The sequence below is a fragment of the Paramormyrops kingsleyae genome, chromosome 18 (genome assembly GCF_048594095.1).
Source record: "Paramormyrops kingsleyae isolate MSU_618 chromosome 18, PKINGS_0.4, whole genome shotgun sequence".
Lineage (NCBI taxonomy): Eukaryota > Metazoa > Chordata > Actinopteri > Osteoglossiformes > Mormyridae > Paramormyrops > Paramormyrops kingsleyae.
Window position 1 is genome coordinate 24,489,838 of NC_132814.1, and position 17,863 is coordinate 24,507,700.

Below are 17,863 nucleotides of genomic sequence, written 5' to 3' on the forward strand. Positions count from 1 at the left end.
GTATAAAATCGGTGCACAGCGTATAACTGTATAAAAATTTTATACCAGCGAGTTCTGAATATATCTTAATATATCAGATTTGGAGAGTAAGTAGTTGATAAAACAAAGACTGCCTATCAGCTCTCTTATACCGATGTCAGATATTTTGCTGAAAATACAAACGTGCTAACTCATTTGAGACAAAATCATCTGAATATGTGTGTAGAGCTAGAGCAAGGCAGAAACTGCATCTGTCAGTCAGTCTCCCTGTGGCATTTAAGGTACTTTTGTCAGGAAATTTTAACTGGGCTAAAAAATAACTGTAGACTATAGGGGTGTTTATTGTTAAAAATCCATGGCCATGCTTGGTTATACATAATTATACATCTAGCAAGTGATAAATCAGCTCTTGAAGCTGATGTGTTGAAAGCAGGATAAAAGCATAAGGCGTAAGCAAGCTTAAGGATCTGAACAACTCTGACAAGGACCAAATGTTGATGACTAGGTAACTGGGTCAGAACATCTCCAAAATGACACATATTGTGGGGCAGTGTTTCCCATCCCAGTCCTCGGGGAACACCGGACAGTCCACGTTTTTGCTTCCTCTCAGCTCCCAGCATACCTGTACCAGGTATTCGCGGTGTTCCTGATTGGCTGGGAGGGAGCAAAAATGTGGACAGTCCGGGGTTCCCCGAGGACAGGGTTGGGAAACACTGTTGTGGGGTCTTCCCCAGTATGCAGTGGTCAGCACCTACCAATAATGGTCCATGGAAGGCCAGCTGGTGACCTGGGGTCATGGGTGCCCAAGGCTCATTGATGCACGTGAGATTCAAAGGCTAGCCTGTCTGGTCCAATCTCACAGGAGAGCTACTATAGCACAAATCGCTGAAGAAGTCAATGCTGGCTGTGATAGAAAGGTGTCAGGTGCACCTCAGCTTGCGCCGTATGAGGCTGTGTAGCCACAGACCGGTTAGAGTGCCATTGCTGACACCTGTCCACCATCGAAAGTGCCTACAATGGGCATGTGAGTGTCAGAACTGGACCGTGAAGCAATGGAGGAAGGGGGCCTGGTCAGCTGAGTCACATTTTCTGTTTGCTGTGGACAACCAGGTGCATGTACATTGTTTTCCTGGGGAAGAGATGGCACCAGGATGATGGGAAGAAGGCAAGCTGGCGGAGGCGATGTGATGCTCTGGGCAAAGTTTTGCTGGGAAGCCTTGGGTCCTGGCATTTATGTGGATGTTACTTTGTCACATATCACCTACCTAAACACTGTTACAGACAAAATACACCCCTTCATGCTAACGGTATTCCCCAAATGGCTGTGGCCTCTTTCAGCAGGTCAGTGTGCCCTGCCACACTGCAAAAATGAGTTCAAGGTGTTGACTTGGTCTCCAGATTTCCTAGATCTCAAACCAGTTCTGGACAAACAAGGCCAATCCATGGAGGCCCCACCTGGCAACTTACAAGACTGAACAGAAAAGTGTGACAAAGTGGTAATGTTTCCCTTCAATGCTGAAATGCCAGCAGCTAACAGGTAGTATAGATTAAGATCAACCAAGGTCTGACCCCAATGAAGGGGCCAGTGGAACATAATGTCACAGTATGGACCCCAGAAGGACTGATCCGGGCTTTTTCTCCATGGCAAAGCAAGGACCGGAGGAATCTGGGCTGTTGTCACTTCACGACAATCACAGTATTTCGCAATTACATTTGGTGCATGAACTTCTGGAGATGGCCTTGCTGAACGACAAGAAGCATATCAAGAGAAAAAACAGGAAAATAAGCTGGAATGGGTACAGCTTACATTTTACCAAGATGGTGGAGGCCCAGGTACGTAGTGGAAGTGTGGCAGCATTGGGGGGTTTGGTAGAGGTAGGCGGGAGGCTGTAGGGCTAGAAGGGGTGGGGGCCGAAGTTTGGTGTTCTAGCATTGTTGGAGACCAGGGCACATTGCTGTATACTGCCTGAGTCATGGGAGTTTAGAATGGGATGAGGAGTATGATACAATGCCCAACCAAAAGGGCTCTCTCTCGCCCCCTCCAGTCTGCATTGCATTGCTTTTTTTTAGTCCTGATGGACCTCAGCCTTATTTGAAGACCACTGGTGCGCTGGCCCTTGTGGTGAGTCATAGTGAGCGTAGGTTCTATTTATAGAGGGGAACGTTGTGTGTGTGAGAGGATTCATTTAAATGAGAAGCAGAAACTTATTTATGCAGTAGAAGGGCCAGTCCCTCGTGTATCAATTGCTTATGATAGAGCTATGAGCTGGAAGGACTTATGTATCTGTCTGAAGGCACTAGAGGAAGTAGCGGAAAAGAATGATGAGCAATGGTGGTCTCCATCTGCACAAATGTACAGGATCCCACATTTAACAGTAATTCAGGTTAAACAAGTGATATGTAAACAGCTATCCCAAGGGACCTTGGCTCCAAATGCCTTATCGTTCTTGTTGGACTGAGTGCATAAATAGATTCTCAAGTAATGCCCCCCTGCTTATCGTCCTTGTTGGATGGAGTGCATAAATAGATTCTCGAGTGATGCCCCCCTGGTTGAAAGGGGAGCAAATGTTCTGAGAGGAATGCAAATGTCCCCTTATTTGCTTTTTAACACTGTGATCCCATGAGGAAAGACAATGGTCCATAGTGGTTTGTTCAGGATCTATGATTAGTGAATGCTGCTGTCCATACTTTTGATCCAGTGGTTCCACACCCTGTAACTATAATTTCTTATATCTCAATAATTAATATGGCTATTACTTTCTTCGGCATTCTCATATATCCTGACTTACTGTATCAATGGTATTACACTCAAGGTTTCTTCCTGCTAGAGGGAGTTTTTCCTTGCCACTGTCGCCTCAGGCTTGCTTGGTGGGGGTTCGGGCCACTTATATGTGAACTGTTTTGTGACAATGACTGTTGTTAAAAGTGCTATATAAATAAGATTGAATTGAATTGAAATGAATTTAATTGAATGCTTTACCAGTTGTTCTGCTGCTGACAAGAAACCACTAAGGTAAATCATCAACACTGCACAGAAAATCATTGGATCTCATGGTCACGTCAGACGTTTTTATCCTTGGAAAATTCTTGATGCATACGTATCTATACATTATTTGTTTATACACCACATATTTATTTATTAGTTTCTTTACTTTGTTTTTTCTGGATTTTCACTGGAATGACATAGCATTGGCAATGATGTAAGGCCGCTAGCCTCATAGAACTCTGTGACCCTGGATTCCTTTGGGCCTGCGCTTCATCCCTAACCCTAACCCTAACCCTAACCCTTCCTCCCTGGAGGAAACCGTCAGTTCAGCTCTGATGAGGCTGTCTGTCCAATGACTTACCTGACTGTCCAATGACCCTCAAGTATACTGATTACAAGGATATCTCAACCCTGAAGTAAAACAATAACCAAAACATCTGGTAAGAGATTGGTATATCACCAACTTCAAAGAAAACCCACTGCTTGCTTTGGTACTTAAAGGAGGGTCCATAAGTCAGGGGGATATTCTGTAGCCAGAACCCCCCACATGGCTGGTGTGATTAGCATACTCACCATGTGTAGCGTTTATCGAGGAGACACTCTGTAATCAGAGCTCCTGCATTGTGCTGTGTGAAAGGATCTGTAGCCAGATCTACCATTGTGTACCATTGTGATTCTGTAATACTTGTGATTAATGTGAAGTAGTTACAGAACGATGAGGCCACATAAATTAGACTTTGATTAGATGGATCTCTATATCTTGTTGGATTTTATAACTTGTAAATAATCTTTGCTTTGATTACTTCTTGATTATCTGAAGGTGCTAACTCCAGTGCATTCTGGATAGATTGGGCATACTGTCTTGACCGGGACCTAGATTACGTTAGAGTGTGGGGTAAGGGCATAATGCACTAACAGTGAGCGACTCTAGGTTTTCAGATTGCCATTTGACTAGATAAGTTGAGATCTCGGTTGTTATGTAAAAAACTATTGTGCAGCCTCTGAGTCGAGTTTGTCAGGACCACTACCGTCTATTATCTTTAGCGAGTGCCCAAGTTAGACTGCAGTGAGTATGGACTGAGCCTCTGAGGAGCTATATTCAGTTAGACTGCGTCACTGGACCTGACTGGCTGACTAAGCTGACATTCAGTATGTTTACATGACGTTAGAGGAAATTGAATTATTGTGTTAAACTGACAAAAACCGACTTTTAAAATACAGGTAAAAATGCTGGTCCAATTGAAATTGTACTAAATTGATTTTCTCAAGGGCAGACTAACAAGTCCAGATGCGGTTGGGAGTCAATATACTCTTGCATGTATATGTTCAATCAGACTCAAACTAGCCTAGGCGCTCTGCACATGCGCGACAGCATCCCCCCGGGATTTGACCCGGAAGTAACAGAAGAAACTTGGAGCACAGCAGAGGTCGCGTTGTTGCCACCCTCCAGCACCATAAGGTGGTGTTGTCTGCCTTTGGATAACACCATAGCCCACAGGGAATAGCATGCATCTCCTTTGTAAAAGTAGTACAACGTACAGCACATAATGACTTCTTAGGCACAGCCATCAGTAGTGTGTCTGTCTGCGGGGAGAATGTCAACCTTGTCGAAAGATTTATTTACCTCGGCAGCGACATTCATGTCTCTGGTGACTCCTCCTATGAAGTCAGCAGATGGATTGGAAGAGCATGGGGGGTCATGAGGTCGCTGGAAAGGGGTGTGTGGCTCCTGATATGTTTGCAAGAGGACGAAGGTCCAAGTCTTTAGAGTCCTGAGACATGGACGCTATCCAGTGACCTGAGACGAAGATTAGACTGCTTCAGTACTATGTCTCTTCGGAGAATCCTTGGGTACCGCTGGTTTGACTTTGTGTGTATGAGGCACATTACCTGCATTGTGAGGGAGCGTCAGTTACGGCACTACGGCCATGTGGCGCATTTCCCTGAGGGTGATCCGGCTCGCAGGAGGACCTGAGCGGCTGGTTCAGGCCGAGGGGACGCCCACGTAACACCTGGCTGCGGCAGATGGATGGCCATTTCTGAAAGGTGGGACTGGACCATGTGTCTGCCTGGGGGGTCGCTACCCGGGATCCCAGAAGTAATCTGGACAGCACAAATTATTTATAGATCATACGTAAAATATTCTAAACGATTCATTAATTATTTTGGAGCCAGATTAGTAGATTTTGCCAAAAAAGGTAAGTAACTTTTCAGAGGCACTCGGATAGGCCAACACGCATTCGGTGCCTTCGGCTACCCAACTGGATTCTACCGTTTGGCCTGTGGGCGGGTCCCTATAATGGCAATAAAAGAATTCTATTCTATTCTATCAGAAGATAAAATAATAAAATTAGTTGACACTGGCAGCCATGGATGATGAGAGGATTGCTTACAATCACAGTACTCTGAAGAGCATCTTTTCACAGGTGAAAGGCCAGCTCCTGTAACAGATACCCCCTACAAACCAGGTGGTGATGCCTTGAAAAATGACCTGAGCACTGGCACAAGCCCCGGGGACAGGAGACTGTATCAGGTGCTTCTGATGACAGCAACAGCAGTACGAGTGGAAGGACGAAATATCTGGGTCCATGCCAGTCACTGCAGGAAGTTAGCAGCACCTGGAAGAAGAAGCTGCCAATAGAGTCCTTGCCAAGGACACCAACTCCATACCCCCAGTGATGTGCACTTCTGGACTTGTCTTCTATGTTTCCCTCAGTTTGGGGATAATAATATTTTCTCCTCTGGGATTTTAATGATCATGGCAGTTATATTATTAAGCCTTTTGCTATATGGGTGGTGCATACATTCATGTATTAAAAGTGCAAAAGAGAATTCTGACCTGCAAATGGTGGTATTGCCCACAATAAATGTCATCTCCGGTCCCCTCTGTCTGAGCTGGAATTCTCCTTTACAACAACTAAGGAGACTGAACTGTGACGAGTTGTTGTGAAATAACAAAAAGACGACACAAACAACAGGCCACATGGTCTGAAGACTTCACATGTAGTTGTCTCACAGCCTTGCATGTAATATAAGTGCATGTAAGAGTCTTAAATCTGATGTGGACAAATAACAGATATAAGTTATAGCTGTGTAACTGGGCTCAGTTCCTTAGGTTGAATTGACCTTGCTCATTCTATCACTGTGCAAAAACATGTGAGGAGCAAAGTAGCTGATATAAATAACTGGTGTTTGCCTTAGAGTCTTTGAATCTGTTCAGCTTCAGCAGCTGATTAACAAAGCACTTTGTAGTATTGCAATAAAGGTTATAACACCACAAGTAACACAAACAGTATTTGAATTTCCAAAACACACTTGGTGTTTACAGTAGCTTGTGGTACCACGTATTTGAATAGCCAACATTTCTTATGGTTCATACAACAAGTAATACAATTTGGTAACACTTTACTTGACGGGGCACAAATACTTAATAACTCAGTTACTAGTGAAGTACAAATTATGAACAAATCATGGACAAATATAGTTGATACTTGACATAAGAACAAGCATGAGATCGGTGTTATTCATGATTTATTCCTTCAGTAGTTCCTTAGTAGATCCTTCAGTAGTTCACAAAGGTTTAAAGAATTTACAGATATAAGACTTAGTTTGTGGTTAATTAACACATAAGTAATAGTATAATACAATATATGTGCCCCGTCAAGCATGTTACCGGTTCATGTTTATGTTGAAATGTTAAAATGGTTTTCCCATACTTCTCAGAAGGAAAACTGGTTTTGGCCATTGTCAGTTTCCAAAATAAACTATTCCCATTGTGATTCTCAAACCCACATAATGGAAACCAGCTACAAACAATGTCATGCTTGTTTTGTGAGAAAATCCCTTACTTCTGCTGAATAAGTTCAATCCATCATTCATCTTGTTTATATAATAACACTGAATATTTTTTTTAAATAAGAGGGAGCAGAAGCAAAACCACCGCTGTTTAGTGGCTTGTAGTGACTCCTTATAACTCGCATAGACATGGCTGGTTCGGGGTATTTCGTTCGTCCTGAGAGCTACAGCTGCCCCCTTTGCATGGACGTTCTCCGGGACCCTGTCAACATCCCCTGTGGAGACACTTTCTGCCTGGATTGCATTAAACTGTACTGGGATCAGGCTGACCATGTAGGAGTGTACAGTTGCCCCCAGTGCAGGGCGACATTCACTCCACGGCCTGCGTTGCAGCAGTACGTCACTAATTCAGGACAGGATTGCCGAAACTGGCCAGAGCAGCCAAGCTTTCCGGCCCTCCAGCAAGACACCCTCTGTGATTTCTGCACGGGTCACCGAAACAAGGCCATCAAGTCATGCCTGATGTGTTTGGCTTATTACTGTGAGGTTCACATCAAGCCCCACTACGAATCAGCCACCTTCAAGAGGCACAAGTTAGTCGATGAGATGGGACACCTGGACCGCAAGATATGCCCTCAACATGAAAAGGGGTTTGAGCTTTTCTGCCGTTCGGACCAAATGTGCATCTGCGTTCTCTGCACTGTGCGAGAGCACCGCAGTCACAACATTGTCTCTGCTGAAGAGGAGCGAGCTGAAAAACAGGCAAGGATCTTCTGATTGGCTATGATTAAGCAATTATTTACTGAGAATGGAAATTAAGCCATGATGCATTCTTAATGGCATTTGGCATATTAATCTGCTAGTGTGATTTAAAAAAATGCCAAATGTAAATTAGTAGCATTTTAGTTAGAATATAGTTCTTAAAGGAAGAACATCATAGCAAATAGTGTGAATATATTTTATCGTACTGATTTATTTGCATATTTCTAAGAAGAATGAAGTTCAGCAATGATATATTTTAACCATTTATAAATTATGCTTTTCTCTGTGTTGTGTGGCTGTAGAAAGCATTGATTGTGACTCAAAACGATGTACAGAATGTCATTCAGGAGAGGATGAAGGAACTTCAGGAGCTTAAACACAACGTAGAAACACTTAAAGTAAGCTGGACCTTGAGCATGTTTATATCTTACAAAAACTTCAATGAGGCATCAAGTTACTAAGATGCTCTTTGCCATCGGCGTGACCAGCCACCTATAACCTATGTCGTTCCTTTGTCTGACAGGGTCACGGCCAGAGAGCCATGGCAGACAGCGATAAGATCTTCACGGAGATGATACAAGCAGTGGAGCGCTGGCATTCTGAGATCACCTGCCTGATCGAGTCCACCGAGCAAGCGTGCATGACACAGGCACAAGGCTACATGGAGCGCTTGGAGATGGAGATTATGGAACTTCAGCAGAGAGATGCAGACCTGAGGCACATACTGGACACTGAGGACAGCATCCACTTTCTGCAGGTGTGCGTTTAGTGAAATGATTTCAGTTCTTCTGTATATCATAAATAATAACGTCACTGTATGTCCTGGTTTTCTGGTGCCTGTTTTGGAGTTTTATTTCACTACTGGTGTCAGGCTGACATTACAAAGATTTCCACGTGTTGTACAGCCGATACCTTTCATGAGCTGTGTGCTCTTTTCTTCCAGAATTTTCCCACATTGTGTGTTCCACCTGAGCCAATAGTCCCGAAGGTGGTCATTAACCCAGAGTTCTCCTTCAGGGACGTCACCAAAAACGTGACCGGCATGAAAGACCACCTAGAAGATATCTGCAAAAAAGAACTAAACAAAATCTCCAAAACAGGTGAGAGAAAATTTGATGCTTGACTGCCCGAAATATACTTAACCACAGGAAAACTGGTATTTTGAATGACATTTTTTTTATTGTTTTATAAAAATCAAATTTGCAGTCAATGAAACTCCAATTTACATACTGTTATCCAGGACTGGAGATAAACATTTCAAAGGTAAGGTTCTGTTATGCATGCTGCAAAAATTTCAAATGCAAAACACCTAATAAAAAAACAAACTCTAAACTTTAAAAAGGGAATTCGTCATAATACAAGCTATCATATCATATAAGTACTTTTTATACATTTATTTTGAAGTTCCATCAAGAGTTGACCTTCAAGAACCCAAAACCAGAGAGGACTTCTTAAAATGTGAGTTTTGGAAAAAAAATGTGTATATTTACTGGTGCAAATATATTAAACATAAAAAAAATGAAAATTTTGAAAGCAGCTAAATTATTGTCTGCAGTACTTGTGGTATGTCACTGAAGCGTGATTTTGACAGGCAGAATTGAATTGTAGTACTATGTTGTCCTTTGTGAAATGTTTATTTATTTATTTATTTTATTAGATTCCTGTCAACTCACCTTAGACCCCAACACAGCCTATAAGGAACTAATGTTATCAGATGGTAACCAGAAAGTGACGAGAAAGAAAACTGCCCTGTTTTATGCAGATCATCCGGAGCGCTTTGATGGTTTCTCTCAGGTGCTTTGCAGAGAGGCACTAAGCGGATCCCGTTATTACTGGGAGGTGCAGTGGAGTGGAGAGTTCTCCATTGGTGTGGCGTACAAAAGCATCAATCGCAAGGGGAAAAATTCTTCCAGCCTTCTTGGTTACAACGACAAATCTTGGAGTATGCTGTGCTCTGACACTGGCTATTCTGTGTGGCACAACAAACTGGACAAAGATCTCCCTTGCTCTTCACATGCTGCAAGGGTTGGAGTCTACTTAGATCACCGAGGTGGCTCTCTGGCATTTTATGCTGTGTCTCAGTCCATGGAACTTATTTACAAGTTTCAGGCAAAGTTCACCGAGCCATTATATGCAGGGTTTGGTGTTGGTTCTACTGTCTCCATTTGCCACTTGAGGGACAGTTTTTCCAATCTCCACTGACCAAAGTAACAAGACACAAATAAAGTGGATGCACGTGGAGATGACCCTCCAGCCTTGTATGTTGGACAACGTTGTCAGCATGGGTCAGTATCCCTCAACGTCACTGACATCGTACGAAGTCCATGTCTGAAGTCTAAGGTGGAAACAACACAATATCATTAAACTAATTAATTGATTTATATTTATATGTGTGCGAAATATCTTAAGCCATGGGGCAACACAGTAGCTAGCATTGTAGCCACACACCTCCTCGTTTGGGCATTTGAGTCCTGGCTCTGTCTGGGCGGAGGGTTTTACTATTAGGACTTGAGGTTCACCATGGGTCATTTTTGTTATTTGAGTATCCCTGTAGTTTGTTTAGTTTTTGTGTATTTGTAAATCCCACAGCACAATATAACTGAGTAGGTGGCAGTGGTGACCTAATAGGTAGGGATGAGCACTTGTCATTAAAATATTGTTGGTTTGAATCCCTGACCAGCAAGGTACTGCTCCCTGGGCACTGAATTAGCTGTCCCCTGCTATGTCACCCATGTGACATATGAGTTAAATGCAGAGTATGTGTTTTGTTGTGCTATAATGTGTCAACAACGACAACTAATCACTTACCCCTTCACCAATTTCACACTGATTCCAGCCTGTTGTTAATAAATTTGCAGTAGTGACACACAACCTACATCCTTTTAGTTCCACTTCTGGCCCCGTCATGCCCAGGATATGTTACACGACTACCATAGCAACCACAAAGTTCTCATGCAGTCTAGACAAAATCTTACCTTATAACATTTACACAGTTCATACAAGTTTAACATTTTAATGTAGTTTGTCTGAGATGCAACACCCATAAAACCTTAAGAAAATCACAGCAAGATATCAGTCTTACAATGACTCAGGCATTTTGGATAATAGCATAAACAATTTTCCCAAGGGGCAACTGTACCTCCTACTGGTGAAATGAAATGCTATTTGAATATATTAAATTCAATAAAACTGAATTATATTGTAAAGTTATATTTGAAAATGTGGCTTGTGTAAGTCATATCAATGCATAATAATTTGTTTATTTGACTAATTTATCTTATTATTATGAATGACTGGCTGGATTGTCTCACAGTCTCACAGTCCCCCTGGCAGAAATGCCTAGAGTCACCTATGAATGCTACATTTGATTTCAGTGTGGATCTTTTACCGGTCTTTGTATTCACAAAATTTTAAGTACTTGAAATACACTTTAAATGTACACAATATACACAAGTGTGCAATGAATTGCTCAGTTAATGAGCTACGTGCAGAAAGGCTCTACAACTCATCACTCATTAGGAGACACTAGCTGGTACTACGCAGGTGTACCTCACAAAGTGGACACTGTGAGGATAATACCAATTTGCAAATAAGTAGCAATATTACTAATATTAACTGTAATAAATAGCAGAGGAATATATCAATTTAAATACATTATGCACATACAAATGTGAGTAAAAATGCAACAAAAAATCCACTACGTGCACCAAAATAATAAACAATCTGAGAAAAATATATTAGCCAATGCAAAATTATGAGTATAAGCGGCCAAAATGAGATTTCTCTGCAGGATTCCCAAGCTCGGTGGCAGGGTGTGGGGAGCTAGGGGGTCTGTAGCAACCTCAAGAACGAGCCGATGCCCCTTTGGATCTAGAGAAGCCAGCAAATGTAGTTTGGGTGTCTTAGGGACGCTCCAGAGCAGACCAGGGACACGCGGGATGGATTTCACGTTTCAGCTGACTTGGGAAAATCTGGGGCATCCCATGGAATAAAACAGAGTTTGTGGTCTTCAACAGAAAGAACTGGTCTGACCTGCTCAGCCACCACCACTCTCAACATACATTTATTGGTGTTTCTCCACATTACAGCAGTCAGTTAAAAAAATAACCTTCAGATACTTTCATTAGCATGGATTCCCTGCTGGATCCTGCCAGCTGTCATCATGCTGACAGCCACCAAGTTCTGGGGCTAGAAAACGTTGAGAGATGAGATGACAGGCGGGATGTTTTGTTCTGGTGGCACAGGATTTATGAGGCTCGTCACCCATACACACCCCCACTCTTCATTAGTGACATTGATAATGACTGAACCCAGGTAACCTAGGTGTAAGAGTTCCAAAAATGCCATTTTTGCAATTTGGAAAGCTGAAATATTAGACAAAGATACTGTAAAGCATGTTGTAGTTTTCTTTCCTTTTACAAGGCATTAGGTTGCGTGCCACTTCGTCAAAATTAACATTTAAATAAAAGAATGGCTTAATTATGGGGGGTAAAGGATGAGAGGAGCAGTATACATGAATCTTACTGAAGTTCTTGCAGGATTAGAACTTCCCCTTGTGAATATCATCATACCATCATTTTTGTTAGCTATTTTGCGACTGTTAAAAATGAAATTTCCATAAAGCATGGCTGGCTCTGTGACTCTAGGTGGTAAAGTAAGTATCATGCAGTTTCTTTAAGCTACACTTCCAAAATGACTAAGGATGCAGACCCTTCTCCCTTTACTGAAGAAAGGAAGTGGAAAGCTCTGCATGGCTTGTACACCTGTTATGTTTAACTGAACGCCTTTTTTATTTTTTTAAACTCCAAATACAACACACAACAAAATGAACACAGCGTTACTGTTTACATAATACTGCCACTTCCTGTATGTGTTGTATTATAAACAATAAAAGCAAAATCTCAACGGAACATTGTGCAAATATACATGTGCTTTATCCCTCCCTCAAGTACTAGCAATATTAAAAGCTTGATTTGAACTTGGAAAATTCTAACAATCAAATTACACTTGTGGGAGCCCCACTGGACCTTATTTGCCCAGTTGCACAGTGGTTCTTAGAACTTTAGGAACATGCCGTATCGTCAATGACACACGGGTGCTCCGAGTCAAGCAGTCTCCCATAGAAGCATTTGTTGCTGACAGATTAGCTACCCTGTCAGTTAGGATGTCCTGATTCACACCCTGGATGCCATGAAGAAAGTACTTATACATGTCATGCTGAAGAACCAGAAGGCTCCGGGGCTCCACCAGCAGAGACAGTAGGTAGCGGCTCTTTTCAGTTTGGGGAACATCCTGCTGTTGAAACAGGAAGACAGACTGAACAACCACAATTCCTAAATCCATGAAATCTAACCCACAGAATGCATTCAATGGGACATAATGCATGATGCTCATTTGACAAGCCATTAATATTTCAATGCATATTAAAACACTATTTATGGATTGTTTTTCTCCTGGGGTAGAACTCAAGAACTAACCAAATGTCACACAACATTATTGTACAAAAACTCATGGTAAATCTTTACACGACACATTTAGTTGTCCTCTGCTTTTCACTACTCCTGTAATAACCTGTGTCCTTAAGTATAATGTAAACACTAATAAGATGAAGGGCATTTAAAAACAATATTGTAGCTGGTAATACAGGGATTACTGACTTTGAAGTTTTTTGGTTGCAGTCCCAGGAGAGAATGGACCATAACGCCCTTGACTGATACATTTAACCTGATTTGGTTCAGTTATCTAACAATATAAATATGCAAGTTGTAAGCTCATTTGCATAACAGTACAGTTACGTAACTAAATGTAAATATTCTTCAAAGACATACAGACAAGGTTCACGCAAGTACTTCATCTCTCAAATTCAGCACAGTTCCCTGGGGACCAGATCTGTTTACAGTAATCAGATGGTGCTTTTGGTACTAATATTGGCAGTAATAAAGTCTGTTTTTACATACAACCATCCGGTCTTATAAAATTTACCTTAGATTCTACCCATTATGGCCTCAAAATGTGGAAGAAATGTTAAGCAGTTCTGTTTTCAGGTAAGTTTCTGAGTAAAAGAGCCCAATCAATAAATTCATTCAAAAAGAATGAGGCAAATGGCAAGTGCTATACAGGTCTCATATTTAATAGTACTTATGGTTACAATTTGTTCAAGACTAGGAATCTCCGTATGCAGTTACATTCACATGTAGTACAGCTCGGAAAGTGAACGAGGAAAAAAGTATTGTGTGTTTACCTGTGAATTGTCTATTGGATGGTAGAAATCTAAGAGAGTATGAGACCCCAGGTTAATAGTAGTCACTGTGGGGTGGTAGAGCGGCCCATCCTCATGTGGCTGAGAAAGAAAACACAAAAACATCAACAAAGCACTTATCTGTCGCACTACCTATATGCACTTTTAAACACAGGTGCTATGGGACAAAAACACATCTCGTTAGAAAATAAGTGAGACACAACGGTCAGATTGTCATGTCATGTTCAAATTGTTTTTCGTCACACTTTGTGTCCATTTAGCTGTAATTACGGTAGTATTTTATATACAAGGATATTCTGCTTTTAGAGAATAGTCCATTGTAGGAGAACTGCACATTTGGTCACATGACTGATCTGTGCTAATCACTGTATAGATATATCTGCAGTAAATATTTATAGGTCTATTAATTCCTGATGGCTGCTGGGGGGTTGTTACACCCATGAATACTCCTCGCAGCAATATTTTCAGGTATTCAAAATTTGCAAGAATTATTTTACCACAACTCTCATTAAGTTGAGACAGAAGTCTCAAAGAGGATTTGGCACTAGATATATGTAGAAGGGCTCATTAGAGGGGCAGCCAGACAACCAATGCATCTTATTACTACAACTGAAACAGAATTTTTATTTATTTTTTTAATTTTGAAGGAGGTTACTTCTAAGCAAGTTTTTAAATAAGAAAATATGGAAGGCGGTGATGAGAATCAGAACCAATTTTATTTGTTTGTAATACACATGATAATAAACTTCCCGATTTGGAATCTTTGTATGCTGCCTGCAGCCTATCCGACATTTACATGCCTGTCACATACAGCATCAACTTAATGAACAGGCAGAAATTACAGAAAACTCTTCATGAGTCTACATAACTCTCTCAAGCTCTACTTCTGAACATTCATGTTTAAAAAGCACGTCAAACATTTATAAACAAGCAATTTCCACAGCTCAAACTACAATTTCAGTCCATTAGGCCCTAGCATAACAAAATTAGTATTTATATTATTGCAAGAGAAATTAATAATTCCATACCATAATTCCTTCACCTGGTTTGTATTCATTCACCAAGACATGATTGGCAGTTTTCCCAGAAAATACTCCAAGGGCAGAAATCTTTTCAGTGTATTTCTCAAGCCAGCTGGGCAGTTTCTCAGAAAGCATCCCATTAGGATGGGGCAGGCCACCTGCAAATACAGACACTCATCTGTATGGCTACACTTTACGTGCAAAGGGATGACAACAAACATACAGAAACAATTGTAGCAGTTTGCAATGCAAATAAATTGACATTACTGGGAGTAAGAGGCTAAGATTTCACTCTTCTCTAATGAATTAAGTGCACGTTCAATAAGATTTTTTTAATCCAGTCATCAAAATTAGGGTAGATATGTATATACTGTATACCTTTACATGTATTTACCTATACAGTCAGCCCTCGTGCATTCGCGCATCATGATTTCATTGGAACCGAACTTATTTTTTCTGTACATCTTTACATAATTTTTGATTGATTGAATACCTGTACCCTGTACGTACAGTACATGTTTCCTTTACGGATTTTATTGAATTGTACCCTGGTTATGTATATGACTTCTGTCAATAAGTTTACAGTCCCGTTCATTTACTCATTTTACCTTACTGTGAATGCAAAAGAAAACGGCAGCCTATGGCGTGTACGATGAATTATTAGGGGTAACATTAGTATACTGTACTGTAAATGTGCTAGTGTGACAAATATCTGTAAGGCGATACTGTACTCTATTTTAGTATTTTTACATCAAACGTTTTTTTTTAAAAGGTAATGTATTGAGCTAACTTTTAAATGAAATTAAAGTGTTTTGGAAGTATGACTGGGGTCAAATTTAGGGTTTAAACTATAGAAATAAGCATATATTACCATTCTTAGTGACTCTACCAAACATCCACGAATCCTCCTCATTCGCGACGGACATACCTAACCTCGCAAATGTCCGAGGTCTGACTGTACTGCAATAGCATATGGTTTAATGACATGTTGTATTGCCCATATTGTACTTAAACTAAAATGTAATCATTAACATATTCTAAACCCAGAACAAAATCACCATTTTTAACAATTTATATTCACTTCTAGTATTTATTTGTAAAATATAAAATATAAATATCCAACCACAATTCATCCCAATATTAATTATATAAGATATAATGATAAAAAGGACAATTTCATTTAACTGAACTTGCATAGCTGTTAACTTATATTTACTTTGGTCATTTTCATTAGTTTTTCATTTTAAACTGTCAAGCAAAGCTAAAATTAAGGCTTTTAAAACAGAATACAAGGTTGGCTACAATAGCTATATACATAGTATAACAAACGCGGCTGATTTAAATGTCGTTATACCCCAATTCTGAAGTCGCCGGCCAGAAAGCTGGGTCCACTTTGGTTTTGGGGCTTTGTATACCTTCAACAAAGAAAAACATTTCAAGGACCAATATATATCAACTTAAAACATCAATTTTAATACAGCCTGAATTTAGGAGACTCAGATCAAAAGCACTGTCACATTACTAATAGGCTCCGGCAGGTAAGCACATTGACAAGTGGAAAGTGCAAACAGCAGCCCAAAATGCTTCATATTCAACTTTTTTCTATGCCCATAAATGTCACATTAATTATTTTAATAAATTATATGTAATAATATTTTTTTATAGAGGATATTTCTTACTCTTTTTGCCAACCATTGCTTTGTTGTCATTTATTTGAAAAACCACAATGAAATACAACCATTTTACAATGGTTCAAACAAAAATATTGGTGAACTCCACCCTCAATTTTCTCACAGAAGCCTGCAAAAAAACTCCAGTAAAGCAGGTACCACAATAAAGCTCCTGCTTTCTCAGTAGATTCAGTTGACAGTTACATTCCACAATTGATCAGTTCCTCTTCTGGAATTTTACAGTGAGGTCCTGACTCACCAGATCAGGGGGTACCCCAAGAGCCAGATCTCAAAATCTTTTACAGATAATTATATGAATGTTTTCATCTTTATTTGGTATCAAAATAAAACATTCTGACAACAAATCTAACCTGAGAAATTTTCAAACTTTACCTGCGGATAAATATTAGTAATACTGCTAACATAATACAATCATCAGGTTACAAAGGAACTATATTCATTAATATATGAGAAAATTACTTGCTGTAGAAGGTATGCTTCTTCATCCTTGCTTATGAATTCAGGAACATAATAAGCAGTAGAAGGCGCCTTGGAAAAACAAAAGTCAAATCCTGAACATTCCTAAACTTAACAAAACTAATAATTAAACGTTGGTTGCCACTGGACAGCATAGTTATTTAGCTATTATAAAGATATATACCTTAATTAATACTTCAAAGTTAATCTTAAAATGAGAATCGTCCCGGTAAACGGATTGTTCACATGCCCTGGCTAAAATAGTAATGCTACCGAGATGATACCTACATGCATCTTTCTTGAGCATCTAAATCCAAATACTCCTCATCCTTCTTATTTAAATGTAACATTGCAAGTGCGAAATCAACTAATCATTACACACACACACCCCCACACACACACACACACACACACACACACAAATACAATAAAATAAATAATTATAAAATAATGAAAATAAAATAAATGAAGCAGGTGAGTGAGGAGAGTTATGATAAAACGTGCACTTACGCCTTCTCGAAACCGAAGTTTACAATCACTAATCTACACAAGTCTTGAAGTGAAAACTGCATAACCAAACAGAAATCTTGTGAAATGCTCGAATACACAAGTCACGTCACCATTTCATTTTCTAAAACGCTACGTTCAAATCACAGACATTGTCGTGCAAAGCAACATTGCAACACTGATGACAGTTACATACAGACACACATAATACATGATAGACGTCGTAATTTTCAGAAATGCAGAGAGCGGATAAAATACCTCTTTAACTACAAAAGTTTCAAGTTGCTTGACAATTTCCCCAGGTTTCTCCATATTGCCATTCAGTAAGCCCTATGAAATTGTAAAAACCAGATTATCAGTTATCAAGCAGCCATACCGCAAACAATTATATAACTGAAAATCAGTT

The 17,863-nt window shown here is 40.2% G+C and overlaps 2 protein-coding genes across 7 annotated transcripts; one reads left to right on the forward strand and one right to left on the reverse strand.

Annotated features, from left to right (window-relative positions):
• The first annotated feature begins 6,900 nt into the window (after positions 1-6,900).
• Positions 6,901-10,732, forward strand: ftr84 (finTRIM family, member 84). Of its 4 annotated transcripts, none has more exons than XM_023834124.1 (7): positions 6,901-7,522; positions 7,825-7,920; positions 8,046-8,279; positions 8,466-8,622; positions 8,729-8,785; positions 8,927-8,980; positions 9,180-10,732. In XM_023834124.1, exons 1-7 carry the CDS (start codon positions 6,950-6,952, stop codon positions 9,722-9,724), a joined length of 1,716 nt encoding a protein of 571 aa, XP_023689892.1. In that variant the 5' UTR covers positions 6,901-6,949; the 3' UTR covers positions 9,725-10,732. The 4 variants fall into 4 exon arrangements, with proteins under 4 accessions (XP_023689892.1, XP_023689894.1, XP_023689893.1 ...); XM_023834126.1 differs by having other exon boundaries at positions 9,285-10,732; XM_023834125.1 differs by lacking the exon at positions 8,729-8,785.
• A 1,556-nt stretch (positions 10,733-12,288) lies between these two features.
• On the reverse strand, positions 12,289-17,853 carry alkbh6 (alkB homolog 6). Of its 3 annotated transcripts, none has more exons than XM_023834135.2 (6): positions 17,716-17,853; positions 16,954-17,022; positions 16,158-16,218; positions 14,810-14,961; positions 13,764-13,862; positions 12,289-12,814 (listed from the first exon to the last, which is right to left on the reverse strand). In XM_023834135.2, exons 1-6 carry the CDS (start codon positions 17,767-17,769, stop codon positions 12,551-12,553), a joined length of 699 nt encoding a protein of 232 aa, XP_023689903.1. In that variant the 5' UTR covers positions 17,770-17,853; the 3' UTR covers positions 12,289-12,550. The 3 variants fall into 3 exon arrangements, with proteins under 3 accessions (XP_023689903.1, XP_023689902.1, XP_023689904.1); XM_023834134.2 differs by having other exon boundaries at positions 12,289-12,817; XM_023834136.2 differs by lacking the exon at positions 16,954-17,022 and having other exon boundaries at positions 12,289-12,817.
• Between the last annotated feature and the right edge of the window lie 10 nt (positions 17,854-17,863).

Coding starts and splice junctions, on each gene's coding strand:
- ftr84 (XM_023834124.1), top strand. CDS start 6,950: ATGGCTGGTTCGGGGTATTTCGTTCGTCCTGAGAGCTACAGCTGCCCC. Junction 7,921..8,045: donor ACAACGTAGAAACACTTAAA/GTAAGCTGGACC, acceptor TTTGTCTGACAG/GGTCACGGCCAGAGAGCCAT. Junction 8,981..9,179: donor CAGAGAGGACTTCTTAAAAT/GTGAGTTTTGGA, acceptor TTATTTTATTAG/ATTCCTGTCAACTCACCTTA.
- alkbh6 (XM_023834134.2), bottom strand. CDS start 17,769: ATGGAGAAACCTGGGGAAATTGTCAAGCAACTTGAAACTTTTGTAGTT. Junction 14,962..16,157: donor CCGGCGACTTCAGAATTGGG/GTATAACGACAT, acceptor CTGTATTTGCAG/GTGGCCTGCCCCATCCTAAT. Junction 13,863..14,809: donor AACCAGGTGAAGGAATTATG/GTATGGAATTAT, acceptor TTTCTTTCTCAG/CCACATGAGGATGGGCCGCT.